This window comes from Cercospora beticola, chromosome 1 (assembly GCF_033473495.1).
Source record: "Cercospora beticola chromosome 1, complete sequence".
NCBI lineage: Eukaryota > Fungi > Ascomycota > Dothideomycetes > Mycosphaerellales > Mycosphaerellaceae > Cercospora > Cercospora beticola.
The window spans coordinates 1,479,311-1,500,543 of NC_088935.1; the positions used below are offsets into that span (position 1 = coordinate 1,479,311).

The 21,233-nt window shown below is 52.4% G+C and overlaps 6 protein-coding genes across 6 annotated transcripts; 1 reads left to right on the forward strand and 5 right to left on the reverse strand.

Annotated features, from left to right (window-relative positions):
- Nucleotides 1-1,696: 1,696 nt before the first annotated feature.
- RHO25_000574 (uncharacterized protein) lies at nucleotides 1,697-4,564 on the reverse strand (the record flags this gene model as incomplete). Its single annotated transcript, XM_065602027.1, has 10 exons — nucleotides 1,697-2,295; nucleotides 2,350-2,472; nucleotides 2,525-2,535; nucleotides 2,597-2,747; nucleotides 2,812-3,032; nucleotides 3,090-3,474; nucleotides 3,531-3,576; nucleotides 3,634-3,839; nucleotides 3,903-3,969; nucleotides 4,043-4,564. The coding sequence occupies 10 exons, from the start codon at nucleotides 4,562-4,564 to the stop codon at nucleotides 1,697-1,699; spliced, it is 2,331 nt and encodes a 776-aa protein (XP_065458099.1).
- Nucleotides 4,565-8,146: 3,582 nt separating this feature from the next.
- Nucleotides 8,147-10,780, reverse strand: RHO25_000575 (uncharacterized protein; the record flags this gene model as incomplete). Its single annotated transcript, XM_023593187.2, has 4 exons — nucleotides 8,147-9,138; nucleotides 9,192-9,529; nucleotides 9,578-10,509; nucleotides 10,562-10,780. The coding sequence occupies 4 exons, from the start codon at nucleotides 10,778-10,780 to the stop codon at nucleotides 8,147-8,149; spliced, it is 2,481 nt and encodes an 826-aa protein (XP_023458272.1).
- Nucleotides 10,781-11,901: 1,121 nt separating this feature from the next.
- RHO25_000576 (uncharacterized protein) lies at nucleotides 11,902-12,634 on the reverse strand (the record flags this gene model as incomplete). The annotated part of the gene is made up of 5 exons (XM_023593188.2): nucleotides 11,902-12,075; nucleotides 12,136-12,251; nucleotides 12,308-12,376; nucleotides 12,444-12,497; nucleotides 12,559-12,634. 5 exons carry the CDS (start codon nucleotides 12,632-12,634, stop codon nucleotides 11,902-11,904), a joined length of 489 nt encoding a protein of 162 aa, XP_023459636.1.
- Nucleotides 12,635-12,826: 192 nt separating this feature from the next.
- RHO25_000577 (uncharacterized protein) lies at nucleotides 12,827-16,012 on the forward strand (the record flags this gene model as incomplete). The annotated part of the gene is made up of 1 exon (XM_023593189.2): nucleotides 12,827-16,012. One exon carries the CDS (start codon nucleotides 12,827-12,829, stop codon nucleotides 16,010-16,012), a length of 3,186 nt encoding a protein of 1,061 aa, XP_023458271.1.
- Nucleotides 16,013-16,215: 203 nt separating this feature from the next.
- Nucleotides 16,216-18,049, reverse strand: RHO25_000578 (uncharacterized protein; the record flags this gene model as incomplete). Its single annotated transcript, XM_023593190.1, has 4 exons — nucleotides 16,216-17,468; nucleotides 17,521-17,735; nucleotides 17,794-17,849; nucleotides 17,903-18,049. The coding sequence occupies 4 exons, from the start codon at nucleotides 18,047-18,049 to the stop codon at nucleotides 16,216-16,218; spliced, it is 1,671 nt and encodes a 556-aa protein (XP_023458277.1).
- A 1,354-nt stretch (nucleotides 18,050-19,403) lies between these two features.
- Nucleotides 19,404-20,921, reverse strand: RHO25_000579 (uncharacterized protein; the record flags this gene model as incomplete). Its single annotated transcript, XM_023593191.2, has 1 exon — nucleotides 19,404-20,921. One exon carries the CDS (start codon nucleotides 20,919-20,921, stop codon nucleotides 19,404-19,406), a length of 1,518 nt encoding a protein of 505 aa, XP_023458276.1.
- Between the last annotated feature and the right edge of the window lie 312 nt (nucleotides 20,922-21,233).

Here is a 21,233-nt window from a genome sequence, read left to right on the forward strand (position 1 = left end):
CCTGCACACAACATCGCGCATAGTGAAGTATTCACCGACAGTCTCAGGCGTGGTTGCATTACTCAAACTGATTGCATGGCTGTGAACCGCAATAGGCATCGCAATCATCTGACACACCACCCTGGAAACTGCGCGAGCGTGGTCCGAGCTATGAGGGTGAATACTTACAAGTTGGCACAAATCCAAGCACTCATTGTATGCCTCGTCACATAGCTGCATTGCCGCAGCTAGGTCAACCTCGACGGTGCCTTAAGGAGCTGCTGCGACGATTGTCACGATCGACAGTAAGAACGATTGATAGAGGTGCATGTTTGGTGGGCGGCGGGTTTGGTTGTTCTGGTCGTGTGTATAAAAAGAATGTAGGAGCGAAGGATTTGGCGAGTTGCTGCTGAGGAATGCAAGCAGTGTGAGAATAGAGTCGTATTTGTATTGGCATTTGGAGCTTGTGAGCCCTAAGCTACAGGTTTCGACATGCTCAATGGCAGAAAGAGACTCAATACCGGGACCATGGACAGTCAACTGGACGTTACTACCATCAAGAACTCAATCTCGATACAGTTGTTAGTTCGATGTTGTATCAATAGGAAGATGCAATTGGTGACTCGGGACGTCTGCAACACGAACGATGGAGCAAAAATGCGCGATCAAAATTTCGAAGGACTCCTTTCCATGCTGCTACATTTTCCATCAAATAGAGAACTAAGAGTAATCTCGAAGTGTGGATTGACCATACATTTTTCACTCCATCTCCATGGTGCCCTTGATCAATGCGAGGGTCAATCGTCTCTTGCTAAGCCTTTGAACAATTTCAATTGAGATCAATTTATGCCGACACATGAGGTATAGATTCTGCCGCATGCCCATTCGCAGTTGTTTATGAAGCCTGGAGTCTGCAGTTCATTTAGAACAATTCATTTGCTAGCTTTTGGGATAGGCGTTTACATGGGGGCATGGATTGAGGCACGAGTTGTAGTCGTCGAGGCATTTGTCTCCCAGAGCTCCTCTTACTGCGAGTGTCAAGACTGACAGAAGCAATGCCGGGAAGAGGAGCATGTTTTGCGGGAACTTGATGAAGCGTTCGGGTCCGTTCTGTGAGTTGTTGCAATTGATGTTGGTGTCCGGGGAAAACAGTAGGGAGTCAGAGGTCCCACGAGATCGAGACTTATTTATGTCTGCGTTCGGACCGCTGGGACTTATCTTGTCAGATTCGCACCTGCATGCTTGTGGGAGCGGAGAAAGAGACCTCGAATCGAGGCTTTGGATGGCAAACCATGAGTTCGTTTGAAGGCTGCTGTTAGCCCGACTGTCAGCAAGGTCGTGGCCATCGTGACCAAATCATCTTCACAAGATCCTCATAACTCAAACCTAGCACAAGTATTGGTACTACCATGCTTCCCAGTTGGTCTGCGGAGCGAATGGTCCTATTGGTTGCGAATTGATTTGGTGGGACTTGGGCATTGTCTAGATCAGGCAGGTGTCATGATTTTCACAGTCAGCGCATATGTAAATCAACGCCCCTCCCAACCACTTCGTCAGTGGAGAGGCGCCTTCGCGACATCAAAGCCCAGAGCCTAGAGCCTTGTATAGTTCATCTTAACAAAATGGCCCCAGAGCAACTCTGGCAGAGCGTGGTGAAACGTTGTGGAAATCCAAGAAAGACCTGCGCCGCGCATGATGTACACTAACTTTCATTCTCTCATATAGGAGACCAAATCGAGGGCCTTCTTCCAGCATCCGGAATTTGCAGATAAGGATTCCTCTTCTTCAGCCCAGTATACAAAGTCTGCTCTGGCTTCTGATCCGGCGGCGCAAGTTCAGGGTTCTGCATACCACCAGGGTACATTTTGTCGAGGGCTGCCTTGTACTTCTCCTTCTTGACTTCTGCACATTCGCTCTGCTCTTTGAGACCATATTCGGCCGTGAAAACTGGGTTGTGAGGACCCCATACTCCACCAGGTTGCTCGAGGCCAACTCTCGTACAGGCATCCCAAAGTGCAACCATAAACTTGTTGCGGCGGTGCAGCCGGATCGCTTGGTTGGCCCAGTCACCTCTGTGGCGGATCTCGATGCGTAATTCGAGATTACGGATGTCTATGAGGGCGGAGATCTCAAGATCGACATCTGGGGAGAAGTCGCGGCAGTTTTCCGGTGCGCGAACGAATTTCTCCATCTCTTTACGCAGGGTGAGGAGTTGTTGCATGTTGGTGCAGGTACCTGAAGTAATCCAGCTGAAGCGCTCTTTCATCTCTCGGCTGCGAGTGAAATTCTCGATCCAGATGTCGTTGGCGAGGTTGTCTGTTGTGCGCAATCTCAGTATGTTTAATCGCTCGACGTACAGGCATCACTTACGCGGGACCTGCACGAGGGAGTCGGTGTCTACTTTCTTGAAGACGGTGAAGAACAGACTGGTGTGCTTGACGATTTTTTCAAGGCCTTGCTTTTCGCCTTTAGTCATGAGCACCACACAGTCGCCTTTGTAGGTCAGCAGAGATATCCCATATCCATGTGAATTGGATGCACTCACCAACATCGTACCTGCGAGAGTCTCAAAAGTCAGTGACTGCAACACTGACAATCACGGGGAGGGACAACTCACGGATGTTTCACAAAGAGAAAGATGCAACACTGGAAGAACTCATGCACAGTATTGCTGATCATAAATGATAGACCACTGATAACCCCCCACAGCTGAATACTCTTGCTCGCGAAAGCTTTGCTGAAGAACAGGGCGTAGATGAGCGAGACAGCTGCATCGCATGTCAGTCTTCACTACCACCATTAACCTATCGCACCGAGCGTGTGAGGACATACCTATTATCACCACGCAACAGAGGATGCTATCCAATACTCCAATTGCTGAAGACATATCTTTGATAGTGCTTGCACGATATTTCCGCTCGCGACCACAATTGACTACCAGTAAGGTCATCTCTTCAAGACTGACGTCTCCGTTGCCATCGATATCCAGAATGTTGAAAAATGCATCGGCTTCAGCTTCTTTCCCCGGTCCCAGTACTCGAAGCATATCCTCCCTGATAGACTCAGCTATACACTCGGTAAGTGGAGTGCAACGCGTGTTCACAACTCACTTCAGTATCGCATCCTGACCCTCTGCGCATATCGACAGAAACAATCTCCTTGCCAACGCCTCGGAGGACTGCTGAGTTTCCAAAGCCTTGGTAACGATGGTGTGTGAATTATTTGGCACATGGGCATCTGGAACCTCAGTGTCATCAGAGGTTGATCCCAATGTGGATGCCACATAAGTTTTGGCCCTGACAACTCCACCAGCAAGTTTGGTCCCGAGGCTGACATCCTTTTTGCGCTGGGCACGCAAGTCGAAAGTATTTGCTCGATGCAAATCTGCATCTTCCTCTGCAAAATCAGGAGTGAAGTCGGGGAACAGGTGTCTCGAGGCATCGTAGAGCAAGACGAGCAGACGAATCAATCTCTTGCTGTCTCGGATATCGCGCGCTGTTATATCTGAGTTCAGCCAATGCAGTGACTTTTCAAACCATCATTGCACTCACCGTATTGCTTTCGATAGTAGGCTATAGAGATCATCTGGATAAAGATCTGCTCAGATTGTCAGCGTGAGGTTTCTCGATTGCCGGCTGTGTGAAGTGTAGACACCTTCTCAACCAGGAAGATGGTTGCAGCAACGGTGCTTGCTTGGCCCATGTGCTTGACAATTTTGATCCATTTCCCCTTGCCGTTAAGATATGCAGCTCTGTCGAAGACGCTGATCACGTCGATCGTAGAGTATGCGCATAGCGCCCATAAGAGCATAGATGTCGGTAGCTCGAGTTCGGCAAGAACAAGAGAGTATTTGCGCATGCCTGGAAGATTTGATCTCGTGAGCTACACGGCTGTATACAGACTGCGGACGAAACCACACATACCGCTGCCCACAATGCCGCATACACTCTGGATAAGAAACGGGATTGCGTGGGCGACCAGCCTGCAGACCTTTTGGACGTATATGTTGTTAGCAGAAGCGACAGATGCAGCCTAACTTCATAATATGAAGAGCATTACGAACCCAGAAGGATATCCAAATTATCTCGATCCAGATGAACAGTCCTAGCAAGCGGATGCCATCTGCACGGGACTGGTCGTGCGGAGGAGTGCCAGTGATGACCAACGGAAGTGCCAGCAGTATGGCACCAGGCAGACAGAACATGGCGTACCGAACAGCAATCGATTGCTCGCGGATCTTGCCAAGGTACACTCCGAGTCCGGACGGGGAGTCATCCTCGCTCGAGCACGCGAGCGCTTCGGTGTCTTCCACTTCGTTAGCGTGCATGGATAATGACGTTCTGCGACGACCGAGCCCTTTGATCGACCTCTCTCCATCATCAGAGAATCTTCTTTCCGAGCATGCAGCGGGCGTCTTGGGTGTTCTAGGGAAGTGCGTGCCTCTGGCCGTCACAGGACTCTTCAGGTTGTCGATGGCGCTGCGGCCGGCCTGTGCAAAACCTCTCGCTGAGAAATCCACCGGATTGAAGCCCACTGATCCTATTTCAGTGTTGAGTGGCGTGAGATGCGAGGACAAGGTCTTCATCTCGTCTTGTGCCAAACGAGTTTATGATGGGGTCAATGGGGACTTCAGAGTAGCTCGCTCTGAGATGTCGTCTGACAGAGCGCGGCGTTTCCTAGACAATGTCAACGCGCCTATTCATCGTCATCCACACGCTGCAAAAGTCACAGAATTTTGCGTGATCTGTAGTGTGCAGGCCGTCCAAAGGCGATCGTGCTGTATACAGGCATAGCAATCATTTGCCGCTGCCGAGGAGGGGAAGCAAGGCTGTAAAGTTTTCTGCTTTCGTCTATTTGGTGATAAATATCAACAAGCTGGTGCTTGTCCAGCGTTCCGCACCTGCGGCTGATCAAATATGCTGCCCGTTCTCCAGTCCATCGCATCGATACTATGCTCATAATTGACGGACTCCGTCGTTCAGTCCGGTGGGATCTGTTCAGACATGGCACAAAGATGGACTATGTTTAGTAGTCCACTCTTACAAGTGAAGTATGAGAGCGTCTTGAAAGTGGCGGACTCCCAAGAGATTCGACAGCCCGCGCTTCGCAGACAGCTTAATCACACAGCTGCGCGCTGTGATTCGCGAGAGCCATGCCCTTTGCATGTAAAGCTGAAGTCTGGAGAGGCAAGCTCGCACCATACCAGAATGGAGAAGCTGTCACAGTGGGAAACAGTCGGGCTTGACCTAGGCGATAGGCCCTTGCTCGTAGAGGGCTGCCCATTCGGTGTCTCGCACGCGCGAAGGAAGCTTTAATGCGTGACGCACGTGCTCATCTCTGTGGTGCTGAAGTCCAATTTGACTTGTGAGAGTTCCTCATGCTTTTCCCCGAACGGTTGGCACCGTGGCACGACCAGGGCCAGACGCTACAGCCCCGGCCGTGAAATATGCCCGGGCACAGCATAGTTTGGTCACTGATTGTGGAGAAGTACTTTGATATCGCAATATCAAAGTGGACCTGGTGCCTACTGCGATTGAGTCCCCGCCAGCGCAGACTACACGATCGAGAGTCGAGGTGTTTGTAGAATTGTATACGAATGCCTCGGGCATGGCGTCAGGGCGGTCCATTTTCGGCGCGAAGGATGTCAAAACTGGATCGATGGATGACGCGCAAACGTAGAAAGCTCTGCGGATTTCGGGCATGGCACTGTAGTAGGCTTCATCCAGTGCTCTCGACTCCTTTCCGCGCGAATATGACAGACCCGCCAACGGTCTCACAGTCCACACTGTGAGGAACATCTGACTCGCAGGACTTGTAAAATATCAGCATATCGGCGCCAGCGCCCTTTGTCCAGTGTTCTCAGGCCAGCAGTGCGATCACATCTCCGTGCGGCTTCACCGACGGACAATCCGGACAATGCTGGCACGAGGTGCAAAGCAATAGCCTGTCAGCCTCATCCTAGGCGCCACGTTCCGAGCCTTGGAGTGAGTTCACAAAGCTTGTACTGTACAGCGAGGTTCCATGATGGACAGCGGAGCCCAGCTGATAGTGAATCAAAGACCAGGAAGCCTGCCTCAGGAATGGTGGTGTGAAGGTCAGTTCCATCGCCGATTGCTCTTGCCACTTTGCTCACTGTATCACTGTAGCTCGATTTCAGCTGTACATCCATTGGTATCCAGATACTTCCATGTGGCGTCAGCATTCGGGGACAGTGGAATGAAGTCGAAGTCAGAACGACGCGGGTGCAGCACGCGTGTCGGAGATATCGTGTTTTGATGCCTCAGGCTGATGTGCGCCAAGGCAAGCACCCAACCGTACTACTACTTCTGGGCGTCCATCCTCATCAGTCTGATTATCATAACTCTGTACTCGCATCAAGAAATTTCCAATCTCCAGGCTGTTGAGTCTTGTAGGAAGACTGGAGACACGGCCCCTTCGGTCGCAAGAACCAAACTGGAGAAACCGAATTTTGTACTATTGAAAGGGAGAAAATACCTATCGAGACTCGAGCTCAAGCCACAGTACGGTAGTCTCCTGCATAATATCACTCAGACTCCACTCAGTGTCCACTGAGCTCCCTTCCGGTGACGAAACAGCATGATGACCCGTACAATAATCAGAGCACCTACACACACGATCTCTTCAAAGTATTACTCTTCGAATTTAACATCTCAAGCTAATGTGCTTCTGGAATAATCGCAGATTCAATTCAAACGCCTTCTGCCCACACAAGAGCGTTGTGGAACACAACATAATCCGGAGTCATGCGCAGGAGGTTTGCTCCACGCACACGTTACGAAACTTGACTTCTCATACTTGGCTACTCAGACCTAAAGACCTCTCGACTCAATCCTCTTTTGCCGTCAAGGGAGCATGGCAGGTACTAGATTCAGCTGGAATCTGACAGAAGTAACTTTACTCGAAGCGCAAATTGGAACCATCCACTTCTATTATGTTATATCACTCAGGATGAACATGATTTCAAGTCCAGCTCATTCTGCCACCCAACAAGCCTCGTGATTAGCGGAAAATCCGAAATGGCTACGCAGGTGAGTTTCCTCGAAGCAAAGATGATGTGAACTGCCATCTCATATATGTCGTCCAGATTTAAGGAGACCTTGACTCGAACTTCTTCTACTCATTGAGACGCACTGTAATTAGCAGAATGCTCTGAAGCCCTGCAAGTTTGAAGTGAAATTGCACTCTAGTGCCGATCACTCAGAACTCACATAACTCCAATTCGAGTTCCTTCTTCTAACAAAGCACCACACAATTCGGAGAACGGTTCGGAACTCACCACAAGTGGCCCATTTTGGAACAAAGATGAAGGACAAAATTTTCTTCTCATGCAGATCGTTCAGAATGAATACGGCCTTGGCTCGGGCTTCTTTTGCCGATTAAGAGGTGTTGTCATTGGCGAAATAGTCGGAGATGCGGCGCAAGTATCTTTTCTCGAAGCAGAATTGAAGGAAATTACTCCCTCGTGCAGGTCGTTCATAGTTTGTATGAGGTTTCTTTTACCGACAAAGCAGCTTCTATTCAGCCAAATTACCTGAAACCCCGGTGCAAGTGAAGCGCTCTCATCACAAATTAGGGAATTTTACTTTTCGTGCAGGTCGTTCAGGATCAACACAACCCCGACTCGGGCTTTTTCTGTCGACCAAGTCGTGTTGTAACTGGAAACTTACTCGGAAATGGGCTGCGAGTGGCCTTTCTCAGAGCAGAATTGAAAGAAATCGCTTTCTTGTGCAGGGCATTCAAAATTAGTATAACCTCGATTTGAGCTTCTTTTGCCGACAGAGCAGCTGCGAATCAGCAATATGACTTGAGTCTCGGTTCAAGTGAATCGAACTCAGCACAAATTGGGTGATTCAACTTTTCATGCAAGTCGTTCAGAACCAGTGCGACCTCGACTCGGGATTTTCCTGCCGACAAAGAGGCAGAAAGCCCAACGGAATGCGCCGAAATGCTGAAGGCTAAGCACAAAATTGGGAACTTTTCTCTCAAATGTGTCATTTTGGACAGACTCGAAGTACAGTGAATCCTCGGAATACAGTCTGGTGTGGCTTCCACACATGCTCGAGTACAAGAAAACACGATCGCTCAGGCTGCACGACCTTTCACCTAGCAAACCTTATCACCACGCAGTAGCACCGTCCAGCACATTCTACTCAGTCTCATCCATCTCGTCCAGGATATCGGAATCCTGCACGGAGACGGCATCGCTGCGCTCGCTCTCGCCGTACTCTTCACCCTCCTCCGTATCCTCCACCTTAGAAGCAGCATGGCTACCCTCAGCGTCGAGCTTACGACGCTTGCTGGGGCCAGCCTTGCCCTCTTCCTCGACAGTAGATGGAGCCTCATCGACAGTAGACGGACCTCCGTCGACCTTGACTTGCCACTCAAGAGCAGCGCGGCGCTTCTCGCTCTGCATTTGGATCTTGAGCATGTTGCGATGACCAGTACGACGACCAAAGTATTCGATGTAGCAAGTAAAGTCCTTAACATTGGCATCGTACCACTCCAGTTCGGCCTGGTTATAGCGTCTGCTATTGGGGCTGACTTGCTTCTGACCGAGAGCCGCGGAGATGCGCTTGGTGATGGTGGCCTTGTCGCAGTAGCAACCGTTGTAGCAGAAACGGTCACGGACATCCTTGTTGCCGTAGCCGCCCTCGCTGCAGACACGGAGGAGGATGCCGCGCCAGAGCAGGTCCGGGCAGAAGTCGACGATGCATTCGGCGGCACGGCGGTTAAGGATGAGCGTCTTAGACAGCTGCTTGCGAGTGAGCACGCTATCGCGGACGCTGAACCGCGCCTGCTCGAGATCTGCAGGACCGCCCTTCTTGCCAGGATTCCAGTAGATCTTGAGCTTTACCATCTGTTCGTTGCTGACTTTGTCGTCCATACCCGCATCGATGGCGTCGTCTGGGACCTCGTAACCTAGCTGCTTACCCAGCGTCTCTGATGCCTCGTCGGACCACGAGAAACAACCGGAGTGATATGGGTCGCCGTTGTCGGTCTTGGCTGAGCCACGCTTCTTACGCTCCTTTGGCTTGGCCTCGGTCTCTGAGATGGCCTCAGTATCAGCCTTGGTCGTTTCGCCATCGGCCGTTGCGGCCTTCTTCGCGTTCTTTGCATTCTTCGCATTGCGTGCTTGACCTATAGTCTCATAATTAGTACAATTCGCAATTGCACGGTGATGGAAGACTTACGCTGCATCTCCTGCAACCTAGAATCGACACCCTCTATAAGGTGAATGTTGTGGCGCCGAGTGTCTTCCATGTCGTCCAGAGTAGCTCTGTCGTAGATCGTGTCATCCCAAGTGGCATTCTTCTTTGCCTCTGGGAAGTCGATCTGTCGCGTCCATGGGAACTCTTCTGCCTCTGCCTGGCGACGCTGAGGACGCTTACCTGCCTTATTGCTACCACGAGGTGCGCGCTTCATAGGTCGCTGTGCTTCTTCTGGCTTCGTGCGAGCCGGGTACGGTGGAACAGGAGCTGCTGGTGGTGGTGTCCCAGCCATAGGGGTCTCCTTCTTCTCGCGTGGCTTTCTGTTTCTACTGTTAGCACTGAAAGCGTGTCTTAGAAGCATCATATACCTAGGGGGTTTTGGAATGTGTGGTCCTGATGGGATTACTCGCATCGGGGGACCTGTGTAAGTCGATGGTACTGGGTGTCCAACGTAGGTACCAAGCGGTATACTGTACGGCATATTCTGAGCGGGGCCAACCGCATGAGGACCCGGTTGCCCATGCTGCGGAGGCATTGGGTGCGCGTATGGTTGCGAGGGTAAGACACCGGGAGGCAGCTGGCCACGGTTTGGATGTGGTGCCGGCCCCATGCGTTGCTGAGGTGGTTGCATTTGTGGCGGCATGGGTGGGTGCATGTGCGGGCCCGGATGTTGCAGATGAGGCACGAGCTGGCCGTACAGTGGCCCTGGAATGTGTTGGCTTGGTACGGGACCGGGTGGTGTTGGGCGTGCGCCTCGAGATGGCGGCATTCCAGCTTGTGGAGGTGGAGGACGAGACCCATCTGGCGACCACACAGGTACTCTATCTCTACCGTAGATCGGAATGCCGAAATTGCGCCAACGCATACGCTCCAAGAGCTGGTTGTGGGCGCTGTGTGCCAACGACTTGGTGATGACCCAGTCGTCAAGGGGGTGGTCTTCCAGATAGCGGAGCATCTCCATATCCTTCTCGCGTTGATATTCTTCGGTCACCGCCCAGCTGCCACTCATTGCGAACGGAGTCACGTTGGAGTACATGAGCTCCCACACCTCGCGCTGCTTCTCGCTGAAGTGTGCCCAAGGGCGAGGTTCAATCGGACACTCGGGCTCGTTGGGGGTAGAAGGCTCCGAAGACAGCGTGATGACAGAGCGCGCATCATCATCGAGATCTTCGTCGTCAGTATCCTCGACATACTGAGGCTCGTTCGAGAAGTCGTATTCTTCAACCTCGTCGTCTTCATCTCCGACGTCGAGCTCTGGTGGAGGAGCGTCTGGCATGGCATCATCTTCGCCAACTGGTGCCTGTAGTTCATGTCAGCTCGGGCAGTAAGTGTGGGAAGTAGGATTGACTGACCTTGCTCTTGCCCTTGTCGCGCGAGAGAGTCTTTCCGATGTCGCCATTTGACTCGCTCGAGTCGGGCTCGGCTTGTGGCTGCATCGGCTGGACAGCAGCTTGCGAGAGCTTTCCAGCAGAAGAGCGCGGCTTCACATCAATTGTGTCATTGCTGGAAGAGTCTGAGAGTCTTGTGCTGCGGCGGCCTTTCGCCGCGCCTTTAGTGGTTGTCGCCGCCATCTGTTTTGCCTGTTCCGAGCAGGTCAGCCAAATGCTCTGTGCGTGTTTCCACGTAATGTCAGTCGAGTGAGGCACACGCTGGCAAGGCGAGGCGTTGGCTGGCTCTGGTCACGTTAGTGTCGCGGGCGACCAATGTCGAGTGATGGAGGCGGGCGACCGTCATATAAACAAGGTCGCCTGACTCAGCGCGAAGGACTGCCGGCGATGTGGAGCAGATCGATCGGGCTCTTCCGCAGTGTTTGCCGCTGTTGCCTGTCGGGTGACATCCGTCGCACTCTGGATTTCCACTTCGGTGCTGTGGAAGGTGAATGACTGCTCGGGCCCCACAATTTCTTGGCAAAACGCGATCATTCACTCGCGGCCCATGCAAACAAACAGGTGAATAGTGCCCGATAGCGGGAGGAAGACCTCTGGCACGTCAAAGTGCACAGCGGTTCGGTCTAATTCTATTGCCTAGTGATGGGGATAACACGAAACCTGCGGACGCTTGGCACTCACCCAACTCGAGTCTGCGCAATTGCAGTCGCGCGCCTCCTTGGCTTAGCGTCTCACGTGCGGCCGCGCAAGTGAACATGTGCAGAAATTCGGTCTTGTCATGTGTGTGCTTGTGTTGGGAACGCTTGCTTGTGCTATCGAGGCGAGATCGATGATGTTTCGTGATGGCGCTCGTGAATGTGGAAGGGAGGAAGTTTCGACGTGAGTTTGCAGGTGCGGATGACGCTAGCGCACGGCTCAGGCCGTGCACGTCCCGAAGTGAAGCGCATCGCGCATCGAGCTTCAGAGCTAAGTTAGTGTCGATTCGCGGGATTTAATGAATGTGACACCGACGCATGACTTTCATGTGACAATGGCTGCCTATATATCTGAGTCTGTGATCTCTGGACTTATCAAAGCCACCTTGTCCCCGTCGTCCTCAGGCTCGCATTCAATACTGCCAAGCATAACTGGGCGAATGTCGCATTCACGTGGTGCAGGTCGCACAGTAAGGTGCTCGCCGTCTGCACGCGGCCGTTAATGCAACCGGGAAGGACAAATCCTCATTCTTCGATTTCGGAAACTGACTCCTGCAATGTTCAAGGAGTATGTAACGTAGCAGTAGCAGACTAGCACGTCTTCTCATGCTAGAATATGATCTCCCCGCTGTTCTCCCCTTCGAAGCCAAATTCGGCCAGTCGCTTTTGCCGAATTTTGTCACTCTTCTTCCTATCTTGCTCTTCTTGTTTCTTAAGTTGGAAGACCTTTTCTGCTGAAGCTTGCTCGAATGGCTCGGGAATGTAATCGTCTTTGTCCAGATCCTGTGAGACCGTCAGCAAGCGCCATTGACATAAGACTGTGTGCAGTCGTGTTTGACGTACAATCTCTCCAAGCAGAAGGACGTTCTCTCCTCGGACGAGGAACAGTCCTCGCTCGATGTCCGCATAGAGGTTCTGCACGAATAAGCGCTCGACCGTGTCTTGCAGCACCAGGTTTCCTGTCCCAGCCCATCAGCTATGACGCCCGACTTGTAACGTTTCTCTTGGAGCATACCAAATTGATCCCAGCTCCTCAAGACTCCGATGAGTTTTCTGCCATCGCGCAGGGCAATCATGAGTTTCTCTAAGCGTATGCTAGTATCGCTTGGTTCTTTTTCACAATGTAGCGGCAGTCGCGCGGCCGCACTCACTGTCGGTAAGGTCTAAGAGCTGCGCGGCAGTCGTGAACATCTGCGGTGGAAGCTCTGCAAAGCATTAGATTTGTCCACAGCGCTCACTAGGTGCCCAATGGAAGGCTTCACATACGTGGTGGTCCTGGAGGACCGGGTGGCATCTGCGGGCCGCCTGGCGGGCCAGCATCATGGAGACTGAGGTTCTCCATGTGCTAATGATCGTTGGAGTGGTCAAAGGAGTGTGTTGGTTGGTGGTGGCATGGAAGTGCTGAGTTGAAGACGCGAACACCGCGCACATGACGTGTGGAGAGGGAAGCCGACCACGACCAGCTTCACTTGGAGCTTCCACCTCAGTCCGCCTCCACAACGCACCGATCATGGTCTGCCGGTAACGAGACAGGATGCTCTCGGCATTCCAAGCACAGCCGATCTACGAGGTCAAATCGCGCGACAAGGCCAAAGTCGAGTCGCTGCTGGCGTATGGCGACCGCATTCTGGCCGGTCTCAGCACCGGCGCGCTGCGGGTCTTCCTCGTGAACGAGTCCGCGAATACCGATACCACCAACGGCAACGGAGATGCGCCGCCGAGTCCGGTCAAGACCAAGCTGGTCGATGTGCTGCGCGAGGAGGAGAAGTTCAGCAAGAAACCCGTGCAGCAGCTGGCCATCATCAAAGAAGCCAACCTGCTGGTCAGTCTGAGCGACGCGTGCGTATCGCTGCACGATTTGCAGACGTACGAGCTCGTGGAGCGCCTGGAGCGCACCAAGGGAGCAGCATGCTTCGCTGTCACGAGCAATGTCGTGAAGGACCCAGAGACGAACGTTCCGGGCTTGGTGTCGAGACTCGCTGTTGGGGCCAAACGCAAGATTCTGTGCTGGACGTGGCAGGACATGGAGCAGGTCCCAGATGTTGCTGAGATCAGTCTGGAAGCGACCATCAAGAGCTTGATATGGGCAGACGGCACACATCTGGTCGCTGGCATGGACCCAGGCTTCAGCACAATTGACATTTTGTCGCAAGAGGTCACGCCCATCAGCAAACGCGTCGCCAATTCAGCTACAGATGCAAGCTCAGGTGAACTTGCAGGCGTTCGCTTCGGCGCGGTGAGCAGCAGCGGCATGGGATATATGGGCATGGGGAGCTGGGTACCGAAGCCGATGGCCACCAGCCTGTCTGGAGATCAAGTGCTTCTGGCCAAGGACGTAAACACTCTGTTCGTCAACGTTGATGGCAAGCCGCTCGAGAAGCGACAAGTGCCCTGGGCTCTTGCGCCAGAACAGATCGGCTACAGCTATCCATATCTTTTAGCACTTCAGCCGCCTGATAAAGGTTCGCTGCAAATACGCAATCCCGACACGTTGTCCCTGCTGCAGACCATCAGTGTTCCAGGCGCGACCATCCTCCACGTTCCACAACCTTACATTAGCTTGGCTCATGCTGGCAAAGGTTTCCTGGTGGCCTCCGATCGCACAATCTGGCGAATGAATGCTCTCTCCTATCCAACGCAGCTCACAGAGCTAGTCGAAAAGCAGCGCTTCGATGAGGCGATAAGCTTACTGAAACTTCTGGAAGACACATTGATCGATGACAAGGCTGGTCGCATACGCGAGATCATGACGTTGAAAGGAATTGCGCTCTTCCATCAACAAAAGTATAGCACTGCGCTCGATCTTTTCACAGATGCACGTACGACGCCCGAACGCGTGATATCCTTGTATCCTCGCAGCATTGCAGGCGACCTCAGCTCAATAACAGAGGAGTCCAGCGAGTCGGAACCTGCTGAGAATGGTGATTCCAAGGCAGAGGAGAGCAGTAAACCGATCCCAGTCACTCCAGTCAAAGGCATGTTTGGCAAGCTCACTGGGAGCCACAAGAAGACAGACTCAGACGCCGCTTCAGTGCGTTCGCCTGCTCGCAACGATGCTGATAATATGAGTGTCCGCACCAAGGCAGGCAGTACGGCAGACAAGCCACTGGAAGGCGATGACCTGAAACGCGCAGCAAGGTGCCTCGTAGGGTTTCTGGCCGACACGAGACGACACGTACAGAATGTCCTGAATTATGATGGCACTCTGAAGGAAGACCCGCCGACTTTCGATGCAGAGACTGGGAAGCCAGCTTTCGGCCATTTGCTTACAGATGAGATTCTGGCGGCGCCAAGTAAAGAGGTCGACTGGTCGAGCGAGCTATTGAAAGTTGCTCAGCTTGTCGATACAACACTATTTCGCGTATACATGCTCACGACACCAACACTCGCAGGCTCTCTGTTCCGCATCGACAACTTCTGTGATCCTGAAGTCGTTCAATCGGCGCTTTACGAAGGCGACCGATACAGCGAGCTCATCGATTTTCTGCATGGGAAGAAGATGCATCGTCAAGCATTGGAACTTCTGAGCAAGTTCGGAAAAGGTCAGGCAGAGGGTACGATACCCGAAGCCATGCGTGGCCCAGAACGCACTGCCGGCTATCTCAAACAGCTACCACCTGAGCTAGTAGATCTTATCCTGGAATACGCACGATGGCCTCTTGAAGAAAATCCAAACGTAGGAATGGACATCTTTATCGCTGATACCGATAATGCGGAGCGCCTACCACGCCAGAAGGTGCTGGAGTTCTTGGCCGAGAGCGATAGGAAGCTGGAGACGCGGTACCTTGAGCACATCATACACGAGCTCAGCGACAATGATGGGGAATTCCATCAGCGGCTCATCGATCTTTACCTCGCCGAGCTTAAGCAGCCGGACATCGCAGAAAGTGATCGCGACGAAACAAAATCGAAGCTCGAATCCTTTCTGCTCAAGAGTTCGTCCTACAGTAAACGTAAGACGTTTCAGCAACTTCCGACTGACGACTCTACTTTCTTCGAATCGCGAGCCATCGTTCTCAGCGCCATGGGAAACCATAAGCAAGCATTATCGATTTATGTGTTTCAAATCAAAGATTTCTCCAAAGCAGAAGAGTATTGCAACAAAGTATACCTCGAAGATAAAGCTGAGCAAGAAGCTTGCCTACTGGACAATAGCACGAAACATGAGAAGCACTTTCGCCAAGTGGAACCAAAAGAAACAGATGACAGATCCAATATCTTCGCAGTCCTGCTCGGGCTCTACTTGCGGCCCCCAGCGGGTGAAGAGAAGCAGTGGCCGCAAGCTCTTGATCTCTTGAGCAAGCACGGTGCTCGCCTTCCTGCTAGTAGCACGCTCGATCTCATGCCGGATGACCTTGCAGTCAAGGAGCTCCAAGACTATTTCCGAGGTCGAATTAGAAATGCAACTTCGATTTTGCGAGAAGAGATGATTGTTCGTGGGCTCGAGGGCGTGAGACGAGCAAATACGGAGAGGACGCTCTTGCTCGGGCCTGATAACCTCGCACATGAGAAGCCTCTGGGGAAGAATAGGAGAGTGAGGATCGGAGAAGACGATCACTGCAAAGTGTGTCACAAGAGATTTGGTGCCAGTGCTGTGAGAGTCTATCCCGATAACGAGGTGATTCATTACGGTTGTATAGGAAGAAGTGGCAACCGTAGAATGGGTGGAGGCGATGGAATCGGCAGTAGCATGAGAAGGAATGCAGCTGGTTGGGGATGACTGTAGACTAATATGATACCCAAATTCACGCACTTTTGAGAGTGAGCACGATTCAGTCTTCCAGGAGTCAAGTTTGGCTACGAGGTGGCGCAGCTCAACAAGGGAAGCTTAGGGAAAGAAGTCCCTCTTCACCTTGATCAACGTCACATCATGAATACTCATATCTGCAATCTCCTAAGATCGTTCACTATTCTACGCCCCTCCTACGCAATCCAATACCACACCTTCTCGACCCAATTCCTTGGAGTCTGATCAGGCCAGACCTCCGCATCTAGTTCCGCCTTGCCCGTCCAGATATCCGCCTCAGAACTCTTAACAAATTTGGTCCTCTTGACAACCTTCCAAACCAAGAAGAATGTGATGTAAATCGGACCACAAATGTACGCGGTCACGAAGTCCTGCACGCTCCATCTCCCCTTTGTGAAAACAGCAAAGCCGTTGAAGACGATGATGATCAGGAAGAAGGCCAGTGGAATGTATGCGGTGTATGGTTGCCATTTGGATTTAAAGACCAGGGTATTTCGGTCCACGCCCTGGGCGGCAAGAGCTTTCTTGAAGGCGATGTAGGCAATTAAGATGTTCACCCAGGTGATGACGGACGTGATAGTAGTCAAGGTTTGGAACCAGCCGAAGACGTTGGCTGCACCACTTGAGACGGTCATATAGGTTAGGAGGCCTATCGAGGCAGTGATGAGAACACAGTAGATCGGAACTCCGGTCCTAGTGCAGGTGAGAAGGAACCGTGGCGCCTGACGGTTCTGTGCTAGGGCAAATAGGTAGCGAGAGCCAGTGTACAGGAAAGCATTTCCAGAGGAAGTGGCTGAGGTGAGAATGACGGCATTGATAATGTGAGGCAGAACAGGAATTCCCGCCCTCACGATTCCAATGACCCAAGGTGAAGAAGCAGCTCCGGCTCCGCCGCTCAACAAACGGTCGTCGTCAGCAGGAACAATGACACCGATGGCCAAAGATCCAAGCACGTAGAAAAAGAGAATGCGCCAGAAGACACGTCGGACAGCCTTGGGGATATTCTTCCTGGGGTTTTCTGCTTCACCAGCAGCGACAGCAACCATTTCCACGCCACCGTACGAGAAAGCCGCATTAGCCAGAACGGAGAAGAATCCAAAGAAGCGTCCAGCATCTCCAGTAGAAATGTATTCTTTCATCGGCACCCACGGATGCCTCCAGTACCTGAAACCAAGGCGGTCTCCGTTAGGTGCACCTCCAAGATCGATAATCAGGGCCAGAAGCAGCAGTCCAACAATCGTAATAATCTTGATCGAAGCGAAAATGAACTCCGCTTCTCCATAGATGCTGACCGCGAATACATTTAGCAGAACGATTACGACCAGGATGATCGAAATCCAAGCAGCTTGATTGATAGAGTCGTTCCAGAAACCGATTACGACAGAAGCGGCACTGATCTCGGCACAAAGTGTCAAAGCGTTCGAATACCCTATTGGAGTCAGCGTGGCTGTCAAGGTATTAGGAATGCGGAAGGTGGTTACAATTGTTCCAACCCACAGCGAAACCCATCGCAGGATCGACGTAACGTGCTGCGTACTGAGGTACCGCACCAGGAAGAGGGAGCCAGGTTGCCATTTCACCAAGACATTGCATCATGAAAAAGATAGCAATACCTGTTATCGAGTAGCCAAGCAAGACAGAGAGAGGTCCCGCCTGTGCGAAGGCTTTGCCGATACCAAGGAAGAGACCAGTACCGCTGTAATAGGTCAGTTTCGCTGTACGTGAAGCTTTCTCACAGAGTGAAATGATCTCACATTGTGCCTCCCAAAGCAATGAACTGGATATGGCGTGACTTTAGCCCTCTCGCGACCTGAGAGGGATGTCAGCGAACAGGAAACTCGACTGTTGGAGTGTGAAACGTACGTAGCCGTATTGCTCAGCATCCTGTATATCGCCATACAGTGCTTTCGCCTCTCCGATGGCGACATCGGTAGCCCTCTCTCCAGCATAATCTGGAGCAGGCCCATGCTCGATGTTATATTCCTTCTTCCCGTCTATAGACTCCGCCATGCTGGTGAAACAGCAGCCTTGGGCGCAGAAGGTGAATGGTGAAGTCGAACGTCAGACGGCCTAAGGGAGTAGCATATGTGCAAGACCCTCTCTTCGACCAGGGTCGGCGTGCTTCACGCCGAGCAGTCCCCAAATACCGCAACACGACCAGGGTGATCCTGAGAGCTCCAAGGTAGGATAGAATCCTAGTCAACCACGTGAGGTGCGGCGAGGGTCGATTCGACGACCGACACTGTAACAGGTAGGGCAAGACGAGGAGAGAGAGGAATAAATGTCAGGAGATAGCACCAACCATGCATGTAGACGCGCACGCGGTACAGGTCTTATACAAAATCACACCATCCTCTCAGCCGACAAACCTCGATATTCCCGAGACCATCCAGTCTAATGAAAGTTGCTGACAATCGCTGGTGTCTCTTCTAGAACGATAGAAGAATGCCGCGTGAACAACAAGTGTGTGATATGACCAACTCATTCAAGTAAAGTCTGAAGCCAAGGTAGCGTGTTAGAGCTAAGTGAGCTTAGAGGCCACCAAGCTAGTCTTGGGAGCTGCGCATTGCAGGGATCTGTACGGATGGCGATTCGGTTTGTTTCGTCAATAGATATGAAGTGAAGCGAGGTATGTCCTATGAGACTCCGAGGGTATCTCTTCAACTCCAGATCATCCCGTATCTCAAGTCTGTGCATCTTTTCGCTGGTGAATTCGTTGAATCACGACAACGACGCTCGCGAACACTGCCCATGGTATGTTTGCCGCTCACCAGACATGAGGATGGAGCGACAGAACCTTGCAGTTGCGAGAGCACGCAACCCTCGCCCCTCCGACACACTCTCCAAGTGAGGCATGAAAGCCGTGCCGACAAGCATGTAAATGGCCAGGCTGAGGTGGTCGGACGAAGCGGAAAGCAGCCGGCCGTGCATGCCCTCGCCAGGCTAAACGCGGGCAATGTCTGGGGTTGCTTCTGGAACGATGATAAGGTCGACGCTAAGCTTTCTTGAGAAACACTTGGTGATAGAACAAGATAGCAGAAGGTTCTCTGGTAATGGTTGACAGTTGAGGCCGACAGAAGCGTGGATGAATGCTCGTGCCGAATCATAGCCAGCCGAGAATGGCTCCTTCAGCAGATTCGCAATCACGATTACGAGAACTGCGCTCACCTCGCTGGCGAGGCGCGACAGCTTCGACACTTGACTGTTTCGATGCCGCGCGGTCGGAGGTATGGGCCCGATATGTCGAATAATGCCGATCCATGTGGTTGCAGACCGATTGGGGCCAGTCGAATTGGCTCCTCCAGCCCACTGGCCGCGCACTCGGCAGAGAGGTCAGTACCAGTGGGTGGACGTTCTTCGCTTCTCAGTCCTTCGCCTTATCTGCTGGCTCGGCAACCTTTTTCGTGACAAGCCTCGTCCAGCGTCTTCGTCTCCATTCACCTCGCCGCTCCAGACCCGTGCCTTCTTCCCATCCACTCTTAGGAATACTCTTGACTCGTCTCTTGTTCTTCCCTTTGCCAGGGCTTCCCAGGAGCTCCAGCAGATCCACTTCTTCGGGAGGAATATCGTAGACCCATCTCTCGCCCTCAGTCTCAATTTCCACTCCTGAAATCATACGCTCTTCCACCCATTCTCGCGTAAAGAGATCAAGGTTCCATTTCTTCTCTTTGTAGTCCCACCCGTTTGGTGGCTGTACATCTTCGAAGAATTGCGTGCCTTTCGGCCGATTGCCCGCAATTCGTGCTGGGGAAAGCGGATCGTAGGGCGAGGGACTGAACAGCCACGGCTCCCAAGTGTCGCTTTCAGTGTGATGTTTCTGCAACTCAAAGACCTCCACCTGCCTCAACTCGGGCGGCTCGTGAATCACAATATCCTGCTCAACCCAACTCCTCAACGTCCTCTGCAACAGCTCCAAATGCTGTTTCAACTGCTTCATATTCCTCGTCGACAGCAATACTTTCTGCGCTTGGGGATGTCCACTGAGCACCGCAGCCCATCCTCCCAGCAAAGCAATGGCCCTCCAAGGCACCAGCCCACTCCCCACAAAAGCCGCACAGCTGAGCACAGTGAGCCAGAGAAAGATACCCGAGCTCATCGACTCATCGCTGAAGTTTGTGTACGGCGTAATATATTCATTCGCAGCATCATGCAGCCGACTGAAATCTTCCATGCTATTCTGCAGATCCCTCATATTCCTCCAGAAATCCGTACTAAAGTCCGGTGCGGGTTTGACGCGGCTCGCAGGGGCGGTGGCAGCGCCGCGATAGCTCGGTTCGATTCGAGGGTCGTTCTTAGGGGTCGGATGTCGAGAGAGGAAGGAGGGTATCATAACCCAGAATAAGAGGACGCCGAGTGGTATGAGAGGGAGCAGATGTGGTTTGAGGCATATAAGGGAGTAGATGGCCAGGAAGGAGAGGGTTGAAGTAGGTTGGCGCCATGTAAAAAGGCGGATGAGCATGTTCTCAAACACGAAGACGACACCGATGCGAGCATTGAAGCGGCGGAAGTTGTAGGTCATGAGACGAGGGCCGAACTCAGGCTTGTCAACATACTTCTTACTCCGTCGGTCCTTTTTCTTAGGCAGTTGGCCCTCATCGTCGTCGACGTCTGTAGGAGGCCCTTCCGATGGGATAATCTGAGAGAGGACGCTGGCAAACAGCCGATCTTGGAGACTTTGTCGTCCCCCTTCGCCGCTCTCGAATTTCTCACGCAGTCTACTGGTGCTCCGGCTCGCGCGTTCCCGCAGTCTGTCGCGCCTGCGGGTCGTGACCTCGCTTTCTGCATCGGAGGAGTCGTAACCGTCGTCTTCGTTGGAAGAGATGCGGATCACGGGAATGGGTTCGTCGCGGTTCGCGATCGGACTGGCATAGTCGTCCGCCATGGCGGCGATGAGGTGAGCACTACTCCAGGTACATGGAAGTGGGTGTACGAGTTGCGAGACTCATGTGATGAATGCTCAAGGTGGAGGTGGAGCGGCTTGCTTGATGGTAGGCATCACGCGCGCCTCGGTGAATGACGCAGTTGCGGGAGCATGTGAGAGCCAAGCCATCAACAACGTGCGGAAGGGAACAAGATGAAACAGCACAGTTCAAAAGGGTCGAAATACGTGCTTCATGCACATCTATAGAAGAACATGTCTAATGCTCCAGCTCGCTAAATTGCTAGAACTGATCAATTCAAAACCCCTGTCATG